Source organism: Lytechinus variegatus, chromosome 3, assembly GCF_018143015.1.
Source record: "Lytechinus variegatus isolate NC3 chromosome 3, Lvar_3.0, whole genome shotgun sequence".
NCBI classification, from domain to species: Eukaryota; Metazoa; Echinodermata; class Echinoidea; order Temnopleuroida; family Toxopneustidae; genus Lytechinus; species Lytechinus variegatus.
Window position 1 is genome coordinate 33626711 of NC_054742.1, and position 19332 is coordinate 33646042.

The 19332-nt window shown below is 38.1% G+C and overlaps 1 protein-coding gene across 1 annotated transcript in view; it reads left to right on the forward strand.

Moving 5' to 3' along the window:
* The first annotated feature begins 3168 nt into the window (after nucleotides 1-3168).
* Nucleotides 3169-19332, forward strand: part of LOC121410832 (long-chain specific acyl-CoA dehydrogenase, mitochondrial-like) — a 40586-nt gene continuing 24422 nt past the window's right edge. Inside the window, exons 1-2 of the mRNA XM_041603149.1 lie at nucleotides 3169-3328; nucleotides 18067-18213. Of these exons, the coding sequence (XP_041459083.1) occupies nucleotides 3189-3328; nucleotides 18067-18213 (287 nt within the window). The 5' untranslated portion in view covers nucleotides 3169-3188. The remainder of the gene's footprint in view (nucleotides 3329-18066; nucleotides 18214-19332) is intronic.

The window sequence follows — 19332 nt, forward strand, 5'->3', positions numbered from 1 at the left end:
TTATACCAGCGAATCAAATGCAACCCTTTTTGCCAAAGACGTCGACGACGCCCGAGTGCCTGAAACGGGACCCTTTTCGACGCTTTTTCTGGACGCGGGTGCCTAGCAGGCCATGTGGAGACAACCCCCCCCCCCCCGGTTCCTCTCTCTCTCTCCCTCCCCCTCCAGGGGCGGATCCAGCTTTCGCCAATATAAGGGGGGGGGGGCCGAAAAATATTTTCAGCAACATTTTTCTCGATTGGCCGCCATAATTCTATTTTTTTGTTGATTTTTCAGGGGGTAGTCCTAACTGAAGACTGAGGTTTTAAGTATATAGTTTTTATTGTTATAAACGAGATAAGGTATCTCATGTGGTCTTAATATTGTGATGCGAGCGCGAAGCGCGAGCAAAAAAATCTTTGATATTTTATGTCCTTAGAACTGAAGATTCTGAGCAGTTTTTATAATCATGAACAAAGATAAGTATCCAAATTAACCGCATACGAGCGCGAAGCGCGAGCCGAAATTTTTTTTTACAGTAACGTGAAAATTAAGGGACTCAATTAGGACTGTTTGTAATGATTAATGAAGAGGATACAAGTATCACCAATTAAATAATGAGAGTGATGTTCCGACCTAAAAACTGGACGGTCTAAGCGCGCTTTTATTTAAAGAACAAGCTTGTGTGTCTCAAACAATTAAATGCAAGCGCGAAGCACGAGCTTAATTTTTTTTGATATACTGACATGATACAAGGGCATTTTGACAAATTCTGGAAAGAATTTCCAAAGAGGATAGGTATCTCACAAATAAAACAATGCGAGCGCGCAGCGCGAGCTGAAAATTTTGATACAATTTGTGTAAATCCAACAAAATAATGAAAGCTTGATGTGTGAGCTAAAATATTGTGTGCAAATTTATTTCAGACACTGGCGTAAATCCGTGTTGATGGGTGGGGGGGGGGATGACTGAAATATTTTGGCATTTTTTTTTGAAATCATGTATTTAGATATGCAAGGAATTATCATTGATATGTCCACAGTAGCGTACCGTGGGTCACGGCATTGTGGGGTCACCAGCAAAATTTTTGAATCACTATATTCACACCTAAAAAGGGACATTATTATCAAAATTGTGTAATCACGATAGATACCTGTCTTGCTAAATAAAGCGAGCGCGAAGCGAGAGCTGAAATTTTCGCATATTTTGACCCCATACAGCGAGATTTTAAGGAATATAATTATATTTTAGGAATCCATTAAGAGTATGCATATCTCACCATAGTCATCTAATGCGAGTGCCAAGCGCTTGCTGATTTTATTAGAATTACAACTGAACACATGAAACACTTTTTGCAGTCATTGCAATCATGATTATCATACGCATCTCTCTAATCAAATATTGCGAGCGCGAAGCGCGAGCTGAAAATTTAGACAATTTAGACCTGAAGTGGGGCATTCTAAGGTTTCTTTGTAGGAAGTAACTGGGACCATACGTATTTCATTAGTCAAATGATGCGAGCGCGAAGCGCTAGCTGAATTTTTTTTTTATATTCAGATCAGAAGAAGGGACATTTTAAGGACTGATTTTAGGAATTCATTAAGAGCAGACATATCTCACCAATCCACTAATGCGAACGTAATCACGGACAGGAAATGTTTCATATATACGAAGACCTTAACATGGGGCAATCACATGAGTCATGTAAAAGAAGCATATGTCACTACATAAAACAATGATAACTCAAGTGCTAGGAAATATATTTGGTTTATATTGAATTGAAAACGGGATGTTTTATACTTCAGGATTATATATCTCGATAAACAGACAATGCGAGCACCAGGAACAATGAAGACGTAGGCCCTGGGCAAATTATGTTTCATAAAGTTATGATAAAAATGTTTCTTATGTAATGTATTACATAACATGAGTTTAATATAATATAACATTATAATGAATAATAATTTCTTCTTTCCCACTACGTTTCTCTTCCTTTCTCCCTCTTTTCTCCTTTCCCCCTTTTTTGGGTCAGCCGATGGAGGGGGGGGGGGGGAGGGCCTCCCGTAGTAAATATCCCTCCAATATTATTATTTTTCTTACCCCATGATGGTTCAATGGTTTTATTAGAGATTACATAAAAAAAAATGACTTTCCATCTTAATCCCTTCCCAAAGACCCCAACGTTGATGAATTGGAAGAAACGAGGGTTTCTCTTCAATGCCTTATAGTAAGGACATAAGTATTTTGTTTGGAAATGGTGAACTGGCTCTTTATTTGCATTTTATGATTCAATAATATTGTTTTATTTGTTAAGCGGTATTTTAGGAAGAATTTTTACCAATAAAGCAACTATCTCTTGTGATTTTTTTTTTCATTTCTTTCGTAAAAAGTGGGGGGATGTTTGTACAAGCCATCGATCCCCCCCTCCTCGAAAAGTGGGGGGGGGATATATCCCCCCCCCCGTCCCCCCGGGATTTACGCCAGTGATTTCAGAACTGGATATATAAAGTGCCATGAATGGGATTCATTACACAGGCAATGCGAGCGCGATGCGCGAGCGAAGTTTTTTATATAAAGTCTATTTAATTATCCAATTCTTCCCCTCATCTTTTTCTTGTTTCCTTTCGGGGTCGGCCGGCCGTTACGAGGCTGTACTTTATGGGTATAATAGCTCTTTATTACTTTTCTTCCAGCTTTTCGTAGTTTCTATCAAGATAAAGAGTACACTTTTTTCTGCAGGTTGTCAAAAAATAGGGGGGCCGGGGCCGGCTCGGCCCCCTCTTGGATCCGCGCCTGCCCTCTCTTTGCCTTTTCTTTCTCCCTAGCTCTTCCTCTAGGCTCTATTTTTAGTCTTCGGTCTCTGCGGGCTTCTCTTATCCTTTACCCCTCTCATTCCTTTAGTCTCTTCTTTTCTTCTGTTCTTTTCCCGTTTTCCTCTCTCTTTTGTCTTCTCATCCTCCCCCCCCCCCTTTCCTCCCTCTTTTTGGGGGCGGAGGGGGGGGGGGGTAAGCGGGACCGAGCCCCCCCCCATGGATCCGCGCATAGCGCCTATCTGGCTTTGGATGGAGTTCAAAAGTGCAAGACGAATGTCCAACATTTCTACTACATGTATATTGCGCTTTTGAACTCAATCCAAAGCCACGCCCACCACCCCGCCTACAATAACAGATCCAGCCTCTGAATTAATCCATATCAGTGCATGTGTGTATATGAGCCATTCGATTTTGAGCGTTTGTTGGAGAGCCTTACTTGCGAAAATGTTGCGTCAACTCACAAAGTTGTCTGTCGCCCGAGGATGTTTCCAGAGGAACGATGGTCTAAAGGTTCTTTCCCAACATCATCGCCAAAGGTAAGAGACAAGTGAATCCCGAATCATAAGGTCTAACAAAAAATGCCAAAGATATTCTCTCATTCTCGGCCTCGTAATCATGGTAATACTAGTTCTACACTACAGTCAGATTTGGCCTTTGCATCACTGGTCAACACATGCACATGGCAGTATTCCTTCGCACCTGCGCACAGTGGGCCGGGAGAGAGCAAAAGTGCGCCAAAACTGGTTTTTGGTCATGAAACAAATTTTGTTTTTTTCATGTTCTAAGCAAAGATAAGAACCTGTAGGATGTCTCCATACAATATTTCTCCATGAAATTGATTATTAGTTGCCCATTTTATTCAATATTACCGGAAAAATGACCCTTTACGGCTACCGCATGTGAAAATGACACGTTTTAGATATTTCACTGTTTCAACAAAACGGATAACCTAATTCATTTCTAATTCACGGTACTTTTTGATGAATGATTGTTTTAAGTGATCAAAAATTTTCAAGATAAAATGATGATCCCTTCAGAGGTAATTTTGGACGAAACCATTTGACAATGGGGGGTTTTAGCAATTTTTTTTTTCATGAGCATTTCTTTTACAAATTGCTGCCGATTGCTGCGCTATAAATACCATGACGGTCTTTGTTATAGTTCATGCTTTACAATGATACCAAATTTAGCTGCAGATACGTGCATTTTCTGGAGATATAACCAATTTTCCAACCACATGTTCGCCGTATTTATCACAAAAAGTCGTTCCAAGTTAGTGTCCCATTATGCGCGTGCCGAACGTTGCGGGTGACATTAAACAAACTCCCCGCTCCCTTCGGGACCGTATAAGACCGTGTCTCTGTGAAACTCACCGTCGCGTGGTGGGAGAGGGAGAGAGAGGGGGGGGGGGGTGTCTGGCTCAGGTGTCTGGTTCTTTAGACTGGTATCTTCCTAAAATATTTTCGTTAAACATACGTAAAGACAAGCTTTCATTTCCACTTCCACTAACTATATAGTAATACATGTAAAACAACTTCATTTTGATGTCAAACTGTTCCATCCCGTGTTGCATATATGCTGTCATTCTGAGAAGATTAATTCTTAAGGTAAGATTCCCGGGTAAGATTATTAATTTGTTTTGTTGTTCATAAACCAAGTCCTACTGTATATCGCTATCATAAAGCAAGTCCTACTGTATATCGCTATAACACACATGACTAGGGATGTGATTGGTTTCACTCGGTTTTCTGCCAAAAAATGAAAATGACAGATACGTGGGATGTATAAAGTTGCATTATCATTATTATTTTATCCCCCCTAAAAAAAAGAAGAAAAAAAATGAAGGGTTTGTAACTTCACATACACGTATGAATTCGTTTATCTCTTGGCTCATTCTAAATTTGCTATAAATTATTGTTAAAATCAATCAAGAAGGAAGTGCATATTATCATTTCAAGGATTGATTGGTCTATGACTCTTATTGACTTTATAATATTCCACAGACTAATGGTAACAAGTGACATTGTGATGAGTAGCAAATTTTTAAGAGTACAACAAGCACAGCCTCTTCCTCCTGATGTTCAAAGTACATGTATGCTAAAAGATCCTCTCACCAAAGACATAATGGTTGTTGAGATAACAGAGAGAGACTCTGTTTCGGAATAACTTTGCATACGCTGTTCTTGGTGAAATATACAGTGCGTATCAAAAAAAAGTTTACACTCAGGAAAAATCTTGTAAAATTATACATTTGTAATATCCTGAAGATTTTTCCACATTATAACATTGGTACAGATCCATTTAAGCAAATGACGATATAACTGTCGAAAAATATTTCCGCTTGAGTGAGCACCACTTACTTTTGTAAAGTTAGTGAAAAATGATTTGCGCAGATTTTTGAAATAGTTCTGCGAGTAAAAGTAGACCTTACTCATGAAGAACACGTGGAATAATTAGCAAGTAAAATTGATTTGAAGATATCTTTTACCTTTTTAAACTTGTTTCCTTGCCCAAAACATTTCAAAGAGTGCATTGCGCCCCACCCCACTCCCCCACACACCGAGGCCATCGTGACGATATTTGCTTTACACTGAGCTGTTATTTACATGAAATGGCTTAGGCTTGATTTTAATTTTGTTAATCATTGTCAAGCTTGGGAAAAGTGTGGAGAAACAAGTATCGAATGAAAAATGAAATGTAAACCCACTTTAAATGATAAAAACTTAGTGAGAAAATGCTGGAGATGTCTGATATAAATTTTTGTTCAGATTCAGTTGTGTGCTCATATCCAGCTGGCACAAAAATGGTAAAGGTTGTGCTTACTAAGTGTTAAAATTTCAATTTGGGTAGCAAAATTGTTACAAAATGCTGAATGTATCCGTTTTATTTCAATTGTCTAAAAGTACAAGGGAAATGTATGAGAAATGTTTTGCAGGCTAAGTTTGATTTCGCCCTTTCCCCTTGACACAGTGTGAAAACGAGCAGTTCTGCGCAAACAGATTTCTGCGAGCTTTACAGAAATGGACAGTGCTCACTCAAGCGTAAAATTCTGTCAAAACTTTTAATTTCATTGGATAGATGAGACCCACACCCAAGATTATATGTGAAAAATTTACCCACATCTTGTATATTTTTTAATTCCCAGGGCTTTTTCAAAGTGTAAACTTTTTTTTGATACGCACTGTATAGGTAGGCCTTGTACCGATTAACCTGCAGAGGACCCGGCCTCTATTATTTATCATTGGGATAATTATTTTAAAGATTTCACTGTCCAATACTGGCATCAATCCATTTTAATTCATGTAGGTGTGGTTAATCATTGTACCCATTGAATAAAAATATCCCTTTGCATTTTTTTTTACAATTTCACTTTGAATTTTACAATTCCGGATTCATGGTAGGGCGCCCTCTTTAACCCTAGATATACTGGGCTATTTCGACGCCTAAGAAGACGGGGGGGGGGCTGATTCAGCCCCCCCCCCCCTTATGATCTCGGCCGTCGATCGCGCGATCGCGACGAAAATTGGCACACGCATTACCCTTGGCATTACCTACAAAACTATAACATCAAATTCTTCAAAAATTCTCATGTCTCATTAATGATGCTAATTTATGCGTAAAACCATAAGTTTGCTCTAATTAATAAAATAATGCCCCTGAATTGCTTATTTTTGTTTCACATACTCTAGATAGGCATCTGATCAAATTTATTTTTTTTAAATTTCAACATCACATTTATTTTCTTATGTTTTCTATTGTTTTCTAAATTTCTTATGTATTTCTTTGTTTTTCGAATTTTTTTTTTTTTATTGTTTTTTCAATGTAAATTGTCAGGGGCTTAATTAATTGATTTTAAGCAGTAAAAGGAAAAATAATGATACATTTATGAATTTTGGCTGAAAACACTATTTGCATTGGATTTGTACACAAATTCACGTTTTTGAGTAATTTGGGGTCTGCATGCACTTACAAAATGTTGCGTAATTTCAAAACCGAGTACCCGGGGGTCACAATTTTGGTCTCAAAAGTTGCCCGAGACTTAAAAGTAAAAAGTCAGTGAGCGACGCGGTCAAAAAATTTTGCGCGGCGGATTTATCGCGAAAAATGTCGAGGGGGGGGGGGGCTGAATCAGCCCCCAGTCTTTTTAGGGTTAAGCGATACTCAAGTCACAAATTGAATTGTTTGTACCCCGAGCACAGACTTTTTTTTGTTTGCCTGTTTATGTGTTTGCTGTTTGCTAATATGCTTCCTTATTGCTGAAATTTCTCTAAAACTAGTTTCTGAAAATTTGAAAATTATTGTAGAATTAGAAACATGTAATTTCTTCTCAAATGTTAACAGCCAATCAGAAAACAGTATTTTAATGACGTCATCAATATTTGAAAATACTTTTATTGAATTCTACGGGTGAAATTACCCCTATCTACCAAATTTAATCGTATAAATATGTGAAAAAAGGGTTTTGTCGCACTTTGGGTTCATTCTGGCCCACTGTGCTGCGGCTCTCCGACACTCCGTCCATTTGTTCTTCTGGGTGACCGCGGTCCACATGTCTGATCTCCACTGCAAATATTTAGTCGCAATATAAGTAAACGGCTGCTATGAATACAATTTGGAGATGTACCGTATTGTAATCATAACTAGATCTCGTTGTTTCATCTTTCGATTTGGGTCTTGTTTCATCTAATTTTCATTTCAAGTTTGACAATGTTTCACTTTAGTTTCACATTGAAAATAAACATTCATTTCTAAATTTTTTTAGTTTTTCAAAATTCTTTAAATATATTTAAAAAACACCAAATATCATGATTTTTATAAGATGATTGGATTATTTTGTTTGCTTAAAGTTTGAACTTTTCCTTTCTATTTTTTTCTCTTCTATCCTTCATCCTTTTATCCTACCTGCTTGCCCTTTTTGTTCCATCTACAGACTTATATATTTCCTATCTTTCTTTCATGAACCTTTTCTTCATTTTTCTCTCTTTCCTTCAATAGTTTCCTTCGATCTTTGTTATTTTATTTTTCTATTTCCTTCATTCTTTCTTTCCGTAAACTAACAATTCTTTACTTCCTTTTCCCTTCCTCTCATTCTTTTTGTTCTTTCTCTCCTTCCATTATTTTGCCTTTTTCATTCTCCCCCTTCTCTCTTTCCTCCTTTCATTCTTTATTTCATTTTTTCCTGATTCTTTCCCTTATCCTTTCTCTTCCTTCCACCCACCCATCCTTCCTTCCTTCCATCCTCCCTTCCTGTCTTTTCTTCTTTCTTTTTCTTTGTTTTCTTTCCTTCCTTCCTTTCTTCCTTCCTTCCTCCCTTCCCCGTCTTTCTTTTTTCCTTTCTCTCCTTTGTTTTGTCTTTCACACATTCATCTTCCCTTCCTTTCTTTCTTTCTATATCTATTTCAAAGAATGGTAGAAACCTTTTCTCTCATTTATTCTTTCTTTCAACCAACCTTCTTTTATTCTGGGTGCATCATGGTCTAGTCGTTCTGGCTTTCAGCTTTCAGACATAGGGTGGTGGGTTCGAGTCCTAGCCATGGTGTGTTTTCCTTCAGCAAGAAATTTATCTAACTGCTGCCCGGGGGGGGGGGGGGGGGGCACTCACCCAAAAAAGTGGTAGGGTGTTCCGTGGGCGAGGCAAAAAACGGGCCTTGGAGAAGGCTTACTGTAAAAAGGAGGGTCCTCGGAACGGGCTTTAGAACTACAAATGTTTGTGAAAACGGGGGTCCTTGGAATGGATCTCCAGCGTGTGAGTGCTTATTTAACGAGCTACACATGAGGGGGTCAGGACATGTTACTAAAAATAAATAAATTGTATTGGATGCTATGATAAAAAAAAATAGGGATACAAAAAAAACAGCCAAAACGAAATAAATCAAAAGTGAACTACAAGGTATAAAGTCCTCTTGTGAGGATCTCGTTATTTTATTAATAATTTCAAGGAGACTCAACACATCAAATTGTGATCGCAGTAGATTCTAGATCCAATCTAGATCAAGACTAGATCTAGATCTATGCTTGTAAATTGTATTTTTACAATCAAGAAATCAAAAGGCTAAGATGGTCTATTTCTATAGCGAAAGACCGCTGCTAGTTACCAATCAAGAAATACAAGAACAATGATAAGGTGGTCTATTTCAATAGCGAAAGACCGCCGCTATTTAGAATTACTTACATAAGGAAATCAATGTAGAAAATATTAAATATTCCAGGTGTTAAAAATCCGATTGTTTGATCCAAAAGTTAAATGTCTGAAACTAAGGCGAAATGGTCGTGGAGAGCGAATTGAGAAAGACGAAAGTCCGGTGTGAAGACAGATGACGAAGAACTCGGAAGATTCGACGATCGAGGTCGACGAATAAGATGATGACAATGTTCGACTTTGACTAAAGTTCGATGATGAGGCTGAAGAAAAAGATGACAGTGTTCGATGTCGTAATCGGCTAGAGTAAAATTCGATGAGGTTGACGAAGAAGATAATGACAATGTTCGACTTCGATGTCGTTGATCGAATAAAGTTTGACGAACAAGATAATGACAGAGTTCGATGTCGTGATTGACTAAAGCTCTATGATGACGAATAAGACATTGTTCGATGATGAGAAAACAATTACTAAGAGCAGTCGAAATTCAAGTCCATCGCTATATAAGAAACTAGATCTATTTCAAAGTAAATAGATCCTGAATGGTTGGCGAAATAAATCCATGAACTGAAGTTTGATGATATTGTTCTCAAATGGCAAAGCGAGCTCAGTGCATAATTGAGCGAAGCTACTAAGACGAAGAAAAATTGATGAACAGAGCTAAGACTAAGAGCAGAGCCCTTGTTGACCAAACGCTAATTCTCGAACTTCTGGCGATCACTTTTCAACAATCCGCCAAATTTTCTACCAAACAAGACTTTAGTCCAATCAGATTGGTGTAAAACGCACCAATCAGAATGCTAAAAAAAATCTGACCAATCACAGCTAAGCAACACAGGAAGGAAAAATGTCCGAGAAGGACTAAAATGTGTTTGCTATTTATCAAAAATCTATCCATATAAAAAGACTGTGATTACTAGCCAGAAATCTAGAATAAGACTAAGGACAATAATTAAAAAATCTCTCTATCTAATACAATTTCTTAAAAAAACAAATCGATAACTACGAATTTCAAGCATAAAATTACCTCCAAAAGTTGACTTAGCACACCAGGAATGTACATCGCTACCGCAACCACCGCCAGTCAAGAAAATGTCAGATGCGCGCATCCAGAAAAAGGCACGTGCGTGGCGAGAAACAACCGAAAGTCACGTGGACCTAAAAAGGTCACATACAGAGCGTGGGAGAAATTCATTGTTTGTAAACAAGCTGCAGGAGAATATTAAAAGGTCAAATGACTAGGGTGGTTGCGCTAACGGAATTAAAACCAAAATGAGCCTTATTTACAAGTCTATATCTAAACTGCAATATTATTTAACAAACAGACCACAGCTAACATGAGCTGCTACTCTTACATGTATATGCATCCCTATGGAATGGGCGATCGTGCATGATGCAGCTAGCGCGGCCTCCGCTGGGTGCGCTCGCGCTGAGTCGATGGTCAAAAAGCGCTCTATACGGTTGCTTTTCACCAAAATTGCAGCTCCTTGTAACAGATCAATGCGACCGGAACGGCATAACAAAAAAAATGCGAAGCTTTGGAGTGGATTTCCTTCTTCTTTTTTCTGGATAAGAAGAAAATGCTATGCCTTGGAGCGGCTTTCTTTGTTCTTTTACTCAATAAGACCAAAAATGCTATGCCTTGGAACGGAAATTTGAGTGTAAAAATGGGGGTCCCCTCCGCGGCACATACCCACTATGCATTATATACTGACTGCCCCCTACCCCCCCCCCCCCCCCGGAACTGCTGCACTTGACCCAGGTGAGGTAAATGGGTACCGGCAGGAAGTAGCCGAGGTAATATAGGAGTAACCTTGAGCACCCAAAGTAACCCAGGGAGCTCCGGCCCACTTCGCGGGTCAGAGCCCAGGAGTCCACCGTGCATTTACCATAGACATCGGACTAGGGTAGATCATATATATAGTAAATACACGGTGGACTCCTGGGCTGCGGGCTGCGAAGTGGGCCGGAGCTCCCTGGGTTACTTTGCAAGGTGCTCCTCATATTACCCTGGCTACTTCCTGCAGGTATACCCATTTCAGAGATGCCAAGTTCAAAGACCAGCTATGCGTGAGATTTTCTGTGAATCTGAGTGAGATCACAGACATTGTGTACTATGTATATGTGGATAGGCTGTGATTGTTGCGTGAGACAGAGATTTGAGGGGATGAACAAGAATCCAAAATGCTTGAGTCTCATGCATAATGCGTGAGACTTGGTAGCTCTGCCATTTACCTCACCTGGGTCAAGTGCAGCACAGTGAGATAAATATCTTGCTTCGCGGGCCGTTACTCCATGTAGCAAAGTGGATATGTGCGCTATACACCCTATTGTTCTAACTTTTTTTCCTTCATTTACCCTTCATTTTTTTCTTTCTACTAAATTCATCTCTTTTCTTTCATTTTCTCGAGGGGACATCACAGTTCCCTAGTCCTGCCAAATTGTCCAGCACGAGCACCGCACGCCAGAGCTACATGTACATGCACAGCTTCACAAGTCCAGTCAGACTGCAGGTCCCAAGAAAGTGGCTTCTTTCAGCTCCATGTTTCATCCAAGTGATAATTCATGACTTGAGATGTTTTGTATATTTAATGAGCTTGATGCGGACCAAAACACCTCTTTTCATTCGGTCATTGCTGCTATAAATGTGCATCAAATTTCATGATTTTGGTACCATTGTAAAGAAGAAGAATTATTCTTTCAGGTCATGTGTTTGGATTTATTCAAAAGATTTTGTAATATAGGTAAAATTCTGATTTAAAATATGCTACAAAATAAATATTTTCACCTGACAAAAGCTGTTATTTTCACACTTTATTTTTGTTTTAGCCCAAATGATTTTTATATCATGATAAAGCTGAATATGTATGCTTTGAAATGATATAGGTTTCAAAATAAGAATTGGGTTAATCGGGTCAAGATCACACTTTTCATTTGCCAAGTACATAGAGCAGTTTGAAACAAGAATACTGCACTCTGATTGCTCAAAGAAACCACACAATGGCAAATTCCAACGGTCCCAGTGCCTGGGTTCGTGGGAAGGTCACACTTCCCATGTGGTAATCTCCTCAAATACCCCGTGCCTGTAGTTCTGTGAACCTTATCCAGCCAATCAGAACACTGGATTTCATGGAAGTACAAAATTTCAGAAATCTCGTCTTGTACCTTGGTGGGAAAAGTGTGATCTTGACCCGATTAAAAGGTGCCGCATATCAAGAGTGGCATTGTGAGAAAGTACAGAAGTTCAGCTTTATGGTGATATAGATATAATTGAGGCTCAAAATAAAAAGTTTTGCACAATTTGCAAAAGAAAACAGAGGAAGAAAATTCAGTTTTGAGGCACATTTTCAGGCCAGAAATTTAATTTTTTAACAAAATATTGTACACAAAATAAATGACGAATATGAAAGAGTAACTTTTACTCTATCTGATGGTGCAATAATATTTCATTTAACTTGAGGTTATAACAGGTAAATTCTTAGAGAAAGAAAATCTCACGAATCACGAGATTTTGCAAGGAGGAGGATTCAGCCACGAGATGATTTGGATAAATCTGGACTTTTTGCTCATTAGCACAGGGACCTGCGGCCTGACTGAAGTCCCTCTTAAAGGGGAATGAAACCTTTGGAATAAGTAGGCTTCTGTCGAAACAGAAAAATAAAAGAATAAGAACAAAGAAAGTTTGAGAATAATCGGACAAATAATGAGAAAGTTATGAGCATGTGAACATTGCAATCACTAATGCTATGGAGATCCTCACATTGGCAATGCGACAAGGATGTGTGATGTCACATGTGAACAACTTTCCCTTTGATGGACTGTAAAATACCCTTAAAATGTCTCTTTCTGCTTTTCCTTGTGGTGATACAAACTCTTTATCCATGATGTATTCTTTAAAAATCTGTATTACATGCCCTCCTCTGTTTTCACACAAGCTATCTTGTTCCAAAGGTTTCATTTCTCCTTTAACACTGCTAGGGCTCACATATACATGCACATCACTAACCTGCATTCCCGTGTGCACCGTACCTATTGTACTGCGATCCCGTTCCGTAGACCTGTTTTTCATACTGCCCAGTATATATTTATTTCCCAAGACCCCATACTTTACCCTTGAGTTCAGCTTCTTAGACCCACATTCCAGGGTTTCGTGAGGCAACCCCCATCAAAATATAAACTGAGTACCCCCTTTAATTATTTTCTTGATTAATTAGCAGGGAATGAATCCTCTAGATCCCTTTATCTATTATTTGTACAATCTACTCATTCCCAGAGAAAAGAGACATTTTTATTCTCCAAATCATATCTTTGGAATTTGAAAGCCATTTTCACCTTACATTTTAAAGAAGATGCCCTTTACTCACACATTTTCAGATGTACATTGTATCTACATGCTGCACATGTAGGTAACAGGGTAAAGAGTCAAAGTCCATATTCTCTGTCAACAAGACTGATTTAAATATTGTAAGTAGGTAATACAGACTTCAAGGGTATTGTACAATTTACATCTCATGACAAAAGGATAGGGATAGTGTACATTTACTGCTCTAGAATTCTACATGATGCTATCAAAGGATATATTTGCACCTTTACTGAAATATATAGGGGAAGGCGGGGTAAGTTGAGCATAGGGGCAAGTTGAGCCACCAGCCCCAGGCCAATAATGAATAAGTCAGACATTGTGGTGGTGTCATGTATTGATGACCCATAGCATAACCCCTAACCCCACCATATTGTTTTCAACTTTGAAACAAAAAGTATTTTTTTAGAGGGAAAAATATGAATTTCAGCCAAAAAAGTAAAAAAGAGTGTGAAATAGATAACTGCTTTATAAACACACACGTCTTCAAATATAATAAAGACATGATAACAACATTATTAGTCCAGATATGGATCTTCATTCTTGTCATAGTCTTTTATATGATGGATACATAATAAATGTGTGAATACAAAATTATCGCACTAAGTTCGGACTGGGGTAGTTTGAGCCAAACAGCATGGGGCAAGTTGAGCCATGGTAATTCATATGGTAATGTATCTTAAAAAACAAACCATAAAAATCGATTGAAATGCTGGCTGAAAGGAGTAAATTTACATGGCTGCTCTTTTCCTTTTAAAGAATGTTAGTATTTATAGAGAATTAGCAAGTGAAAAGACTTTAAACAAAAAATTGACATGCTGGTTCTCCCCTTATACATTTTGTACATACCGGTAGTTTTTGTGGCTCAACTTACCCCAGAAGGTGGCTCAAACTTACCCCATATATGGGGCAAGTTGAGCCATTTGACATCGTTTTTTTCAAAGGTCACGATGACTTTCAGTGTGGGGATAGAGAGTTATATATAGGTGGAAAATATTTCAGAATTAAATTTCAAGGCAAGGTACTTATTTTGACAAGATTATTAATCATATCAATTCTAACATGCAAAAACGAAAACTGTCACATCTTACCCCGCCTTCCCCTACTGATGTTAAGCAAGTACCTTTATGCTTCCAATTGAGAGTGGCACATTCTCCTCATTAACTAATACCCCTTTCATAAACCCAATTATGTGGCTAATAGCATAATTTGGTCGCAAAATTGGAGGAGGACAAGAGTTATCCACATTATTTTGATGCTGATATTATCCACATAATAGCAGCATCGGGACAAGATTTTGAGTTTATGAACGCATTTCCAAATAATGCGGATAATTGCCATGGTGCGGTCACAAGGTCACCCTTTTCCAACACAACCGCATCGGAGGGGGCGTGTCCAGTTGTCATGGCGATTATCCGCCTTTTTCAGAACGGGCACTCGTAAAAATAATGCGGCTTATTTTCAGAGTTTGTGAACGCAATTTTTGTCTCACCTGCATAGCAGAGTGAGACTATAGGCGCCGCTTTTCCAGTGGCGGCGACGGCGGCGGCGTCAACATCAAATCTTAACCTGAGGTTAAGTTTTTGAAATGACATCATAACTTAGAAAGTATATGGACCTAGTTCATTAAACTTGGCCATAAGGTTAATCAAGTATGACTTAACATCCTATTAGAGTTTCATGTCACATGACCAAGGTCAAAGGTCCTTTAGGGTCAATAAACTTAGACCATGTTGGAGGAATCAACTTCAAAATCTTAACCTGAGGTTAAGTTTTTGAAATGTCATCATAACTTAGAAAATATATGGACCTAGTTCATGAAACTTGGACATAAGGTTAATCAAGTATCACTGAACATCCTGCATGAGTTTCACGTCACATGACCAAGGTCGAAGGTCATTTAGGGTCAATGAACTTTGGCCGAATTGGGGGTATCTGTTGAATTACCATCATAACTTTGAAAGTTTATTGGTCTAGTTCGTTAAACTTGGACATTAGAGTAATCAAGTATCACTGAACATCCTGTGCACATTTCAGGTCACATGACCAAGGTCAAAGGTCAATGAACTTTGGCCGAATTGGGGGTATCTGTTGAATTCCCATCATAACTTTGAAAGTTTATGGATCTGATTCATGAAACTTAGACATAATAGTAATCAAGCATCACTGAACATTTTGTGCAAGTTTCAGGTCTCATGATTAAGGTCAAAGGTCATCTAGGGTCAATGAACTTTGGCCGAATCGGGGGTATCTGTTGAATTACCATCATAACTTTGAAAGTTTATTGGTCTAGTTCGTTAAACTTGGACATTAGAGTAATCAAGTATCACTGAACATCCTGTGCACATTTCAGGTCACATGACCAAGGTCAAAGGTCAATGAACTTTGGCCGAATTAGGTGTATCTGTTGAATTACCATCATAACTTTGAAAGTTTATGGATCTGATTCATGAAACTTGTACATAAGAGTAATCAAGTACCACTAAACATCCTGTGCGAGTTTCAGGTCACATGATCAAGGTCAAAGGTCATGTAAGGTCAATGAACTTTGGCCAAGTTGGGCTTTTTTGTTGAATAACCATCATATCTCTGTAAGTTTATTGGTCTAGTTCATAAAAAGTGGACATAAGAGTAACCGTGTATCACTGAACATCTTGTGCGAGTTAGAGTAGTATTCAAAGTCAGCACTGCTGCTATATTGAACTGCGCGATGCAGGTGAGACGGCCAGAGGCATTCCACTTGTTATTGGATTATCCGCATTACTCTTAGGCGGCTAATTGGAGGATACCTGTAGGTTTATGAAAGGAGTATAAGAAAGTAATTCCATCTACTTGCTTCCTTTTGTCATTAGAGAACAATATGTTGTGGAACTGTATCCATCAATTAGGTTTTAAAACTCTCTGACTTCATCTGCCCCATTGCCAAACCTTACTGTTTTTAATAGTGATTTTGCCATTTTGGAAAATGCTAAATTGAAACCAGCTGGATACTTATTTTACTTGTTAGAGTAGTTGTTTTGATGGCAAAAATATTAAGTTGCCCTTGGTGTTGTGTTTTATTTTTGTGTCACTGTGACCCTGCTATCACATGATTGACCTTCATTTATTTTCATGAAGATGCATTTCATGTATTTGTTTAATATTTGTTTTGTTTCAAGCACATGTATCAATATTTGCTTAGTATGTTTTATGATTATCAGGGAGCACATTTCTCAAGTGGTTGCAAAGTCAAATAGACAGCTGGGTATGATAGACCTTTTTGTAAATTTAGATACGACCCCTATCAATCTTTTAGAGTATGAAATTACAGTAGGCCTATTCTTCACAGTCAGCACTGCTGCTACCTGTATCTCAGTAGTCTTCAAAGTCAGCACTGCTGCTATTTTGAATCATGTAATGCAGGAGGTAGGAATATTTCTACACTCATTGACTATTAAAGTAAAGTCAGGGATTGTCTAATGTACGAGGATATCAACTTTTTTCGACATGCTCAAAATTCTTAAGAACTAGTCACAAGGCAATAAAAGAAATAAAAAAGGATACCTCCTCCATTGACATCCCAAAGGTGAACAATAGTCCACATGATTGAAAAAGAAGAAGGAAAAACTACCATAGGCAGCAAGCAAGGTGATTGCTTTCCATATGGCCTAAATTCAATTATAAAAATTCACAGCAACAATAGATTTATAAGCAGGGATGTCTAAGAAATCAATTTTATCATTTTGACATTAAGAATTAAGAACTAAAAAAATGAAAGCGTTAATTTCGTATTCCTTTTTTTTTCCAAAATGTACAGGCAGGATATTCAACATAAATTATAAGATATCATTTTAGACAGTTTTTTGTCTGCAAAGATCCTGACAGGATGTCTTGCACAATTCATATGACTTATATGTGACTCCTTGATTTAATTCTTTTTGTTTGTAGACTCCGATCTTGGCCATCGTGTAATCTAAAATTCTCACGAGATATCGGTACAGATGTCATCGTTTTGATTACATTGCTTGCTGCTAAAATCAGCAGAGATGGATGCCTGTGAGGGGAGAACATACCTGTATAATTAGGGTCTATGTCTGTGATGAAACAAGTCCTAATGCACATGCAGGGAGAGAGAGAGAGAGCAAGAGAACAATTAGAGAATGACAGATCATCTTAATGGGGTATTTCATAATACTTTCGTCTCCATTGTTCTCATGAGAGACATGTAAGATAGCACAGGGCACAAGTAAACATTGAAAAATTACGAAAATATATAACCGAAGTTGTACCTCAAGGTCAGGGGACTAAGGGAATAATAGTGTTACCCAGGAAGAGTGTGGTGTATGATGTGGTTGGTAATCACTTTGAAAGACGAACATTGTTGTTCATCGTAATAGATGGTGTTTGGTACTCATTGGTTGACCAACAGCTCAGGATCAATTATGCAATGTCACGAGGGTGCAACTTGCATTCATTTATTATTCAACACATTGAGGATGCTACCATTTTGGCAGATACTAGAGATGAAGATATTCTGTATGTAGTTTCACATGCTGCAGTTTTTTTGATAGGAACCGTTCCTCACATTTACACCTCTGGATCAAAGTCATTAAATGTTAACTATGTTGTAGATTACCTCTCTCTGATAGTTATTAGATTGTTAAAAAAAAATCAAGATCAATTTGTGGTAAAGTAGAATGGCCGTATTAAGACCCATTCAAACAACTATATCTTCATACTCTTTTTTTTTTAATGTTTTTTGTCCTCCCTTCTTTCTCTTTTCCCTTTTATATAGACGGCACCAGAGTTCAAGACCATGCCCGGGCCAAGCAGAAACCATGATGGATATTGGTACCAGAGCTATCTTTGGTGAGGAGCATGACATGTTCCGGACAAGTGCACGTAGGTTCTTCCAGGAAGAGGTAGCACCCAATCAGGATAGGTATAGTCTTAAATATTGGCATTAGTTGGTAGATGTCGCCTGTGACTTAGAGATGAAAAGAATTGATTTACTGAAAGGTCATTCCACAAACTGAAAGTGAGGGTGTAGAGTTGGGTCACCACACCAGGGTTGCCCCCTACTTTATATGAATGGTGCAAATGGTTCCAATCATGCTAAGGTTTTGGCACTACCGGGGGGGGGGGGCAGTCGGATGTATTGCTGTACACATGCGTGAGCAAATTATTTCCAAGCACCCCTTAAACAAGTTTTTCTCTGTGTGCAAAATAACCCCCTAAATAAGTTTTTTGCAAGCTTCATTTACACATTTTTGCCCCTAAACAAGTTGCCGCCAGAACCCTGAAACAATTTTTGTCTACTTGCTATTACAATAAACTTACATAGACAAAACTATTTTCATGGGAAAAAACATACCCTAAAAATTTGGCTAGTCTTTAAAAAAAGCTTTGGATAAAAATACCCTAAATTCGTTTGACCCTGCAATTGACAATTGACCAGTCTTTCAAAACCACCCTTATTTGGGTCACACATGGGTATAGCAATATATTTAATGGCCATGATCTTTGGTTTAACAGGCAAGCTTGCTCCCTAAGTGAAATGAAACTGGGAGGATTTTGCTCCAATCCAATCTATTCTCAAGAAAATATGTAAAGCCAAATATGATATTTTAAAAAAAATTGAAGGAGTACTTGATGCTGAAGCACTTTCTTAAAAAAGCATCGCTACGTAGCTAGTATAACCATATATTGCACTGGTCTTCTAGTCAATATGGTAGTAAACTTCATGTGCATCATCTTGAGAAAGGTTATTTTCCCACATCTGCTGCTCTAGGTTTTGTCTATTTTGTTCTGCCTGGTCCACAAATAAAATGTGAAACATTTTCTAACAATTAAATGCAATGGAGTAACTTTTTTGACAATCTTTCTTTCTAAACTTTCTGAATGGTTACTCTTGTGTAAGGCTTTTTTGTTAAACACTGACTGTATATACAGCGCGTATCGAAAACAAGTTTACACCTAGAAATAATCCTGTAAAATTGTATATTTGTGTATCCTGAGGCTTTTCTACATTTAAATATTGGTACCTAATGTACCTCTTTAA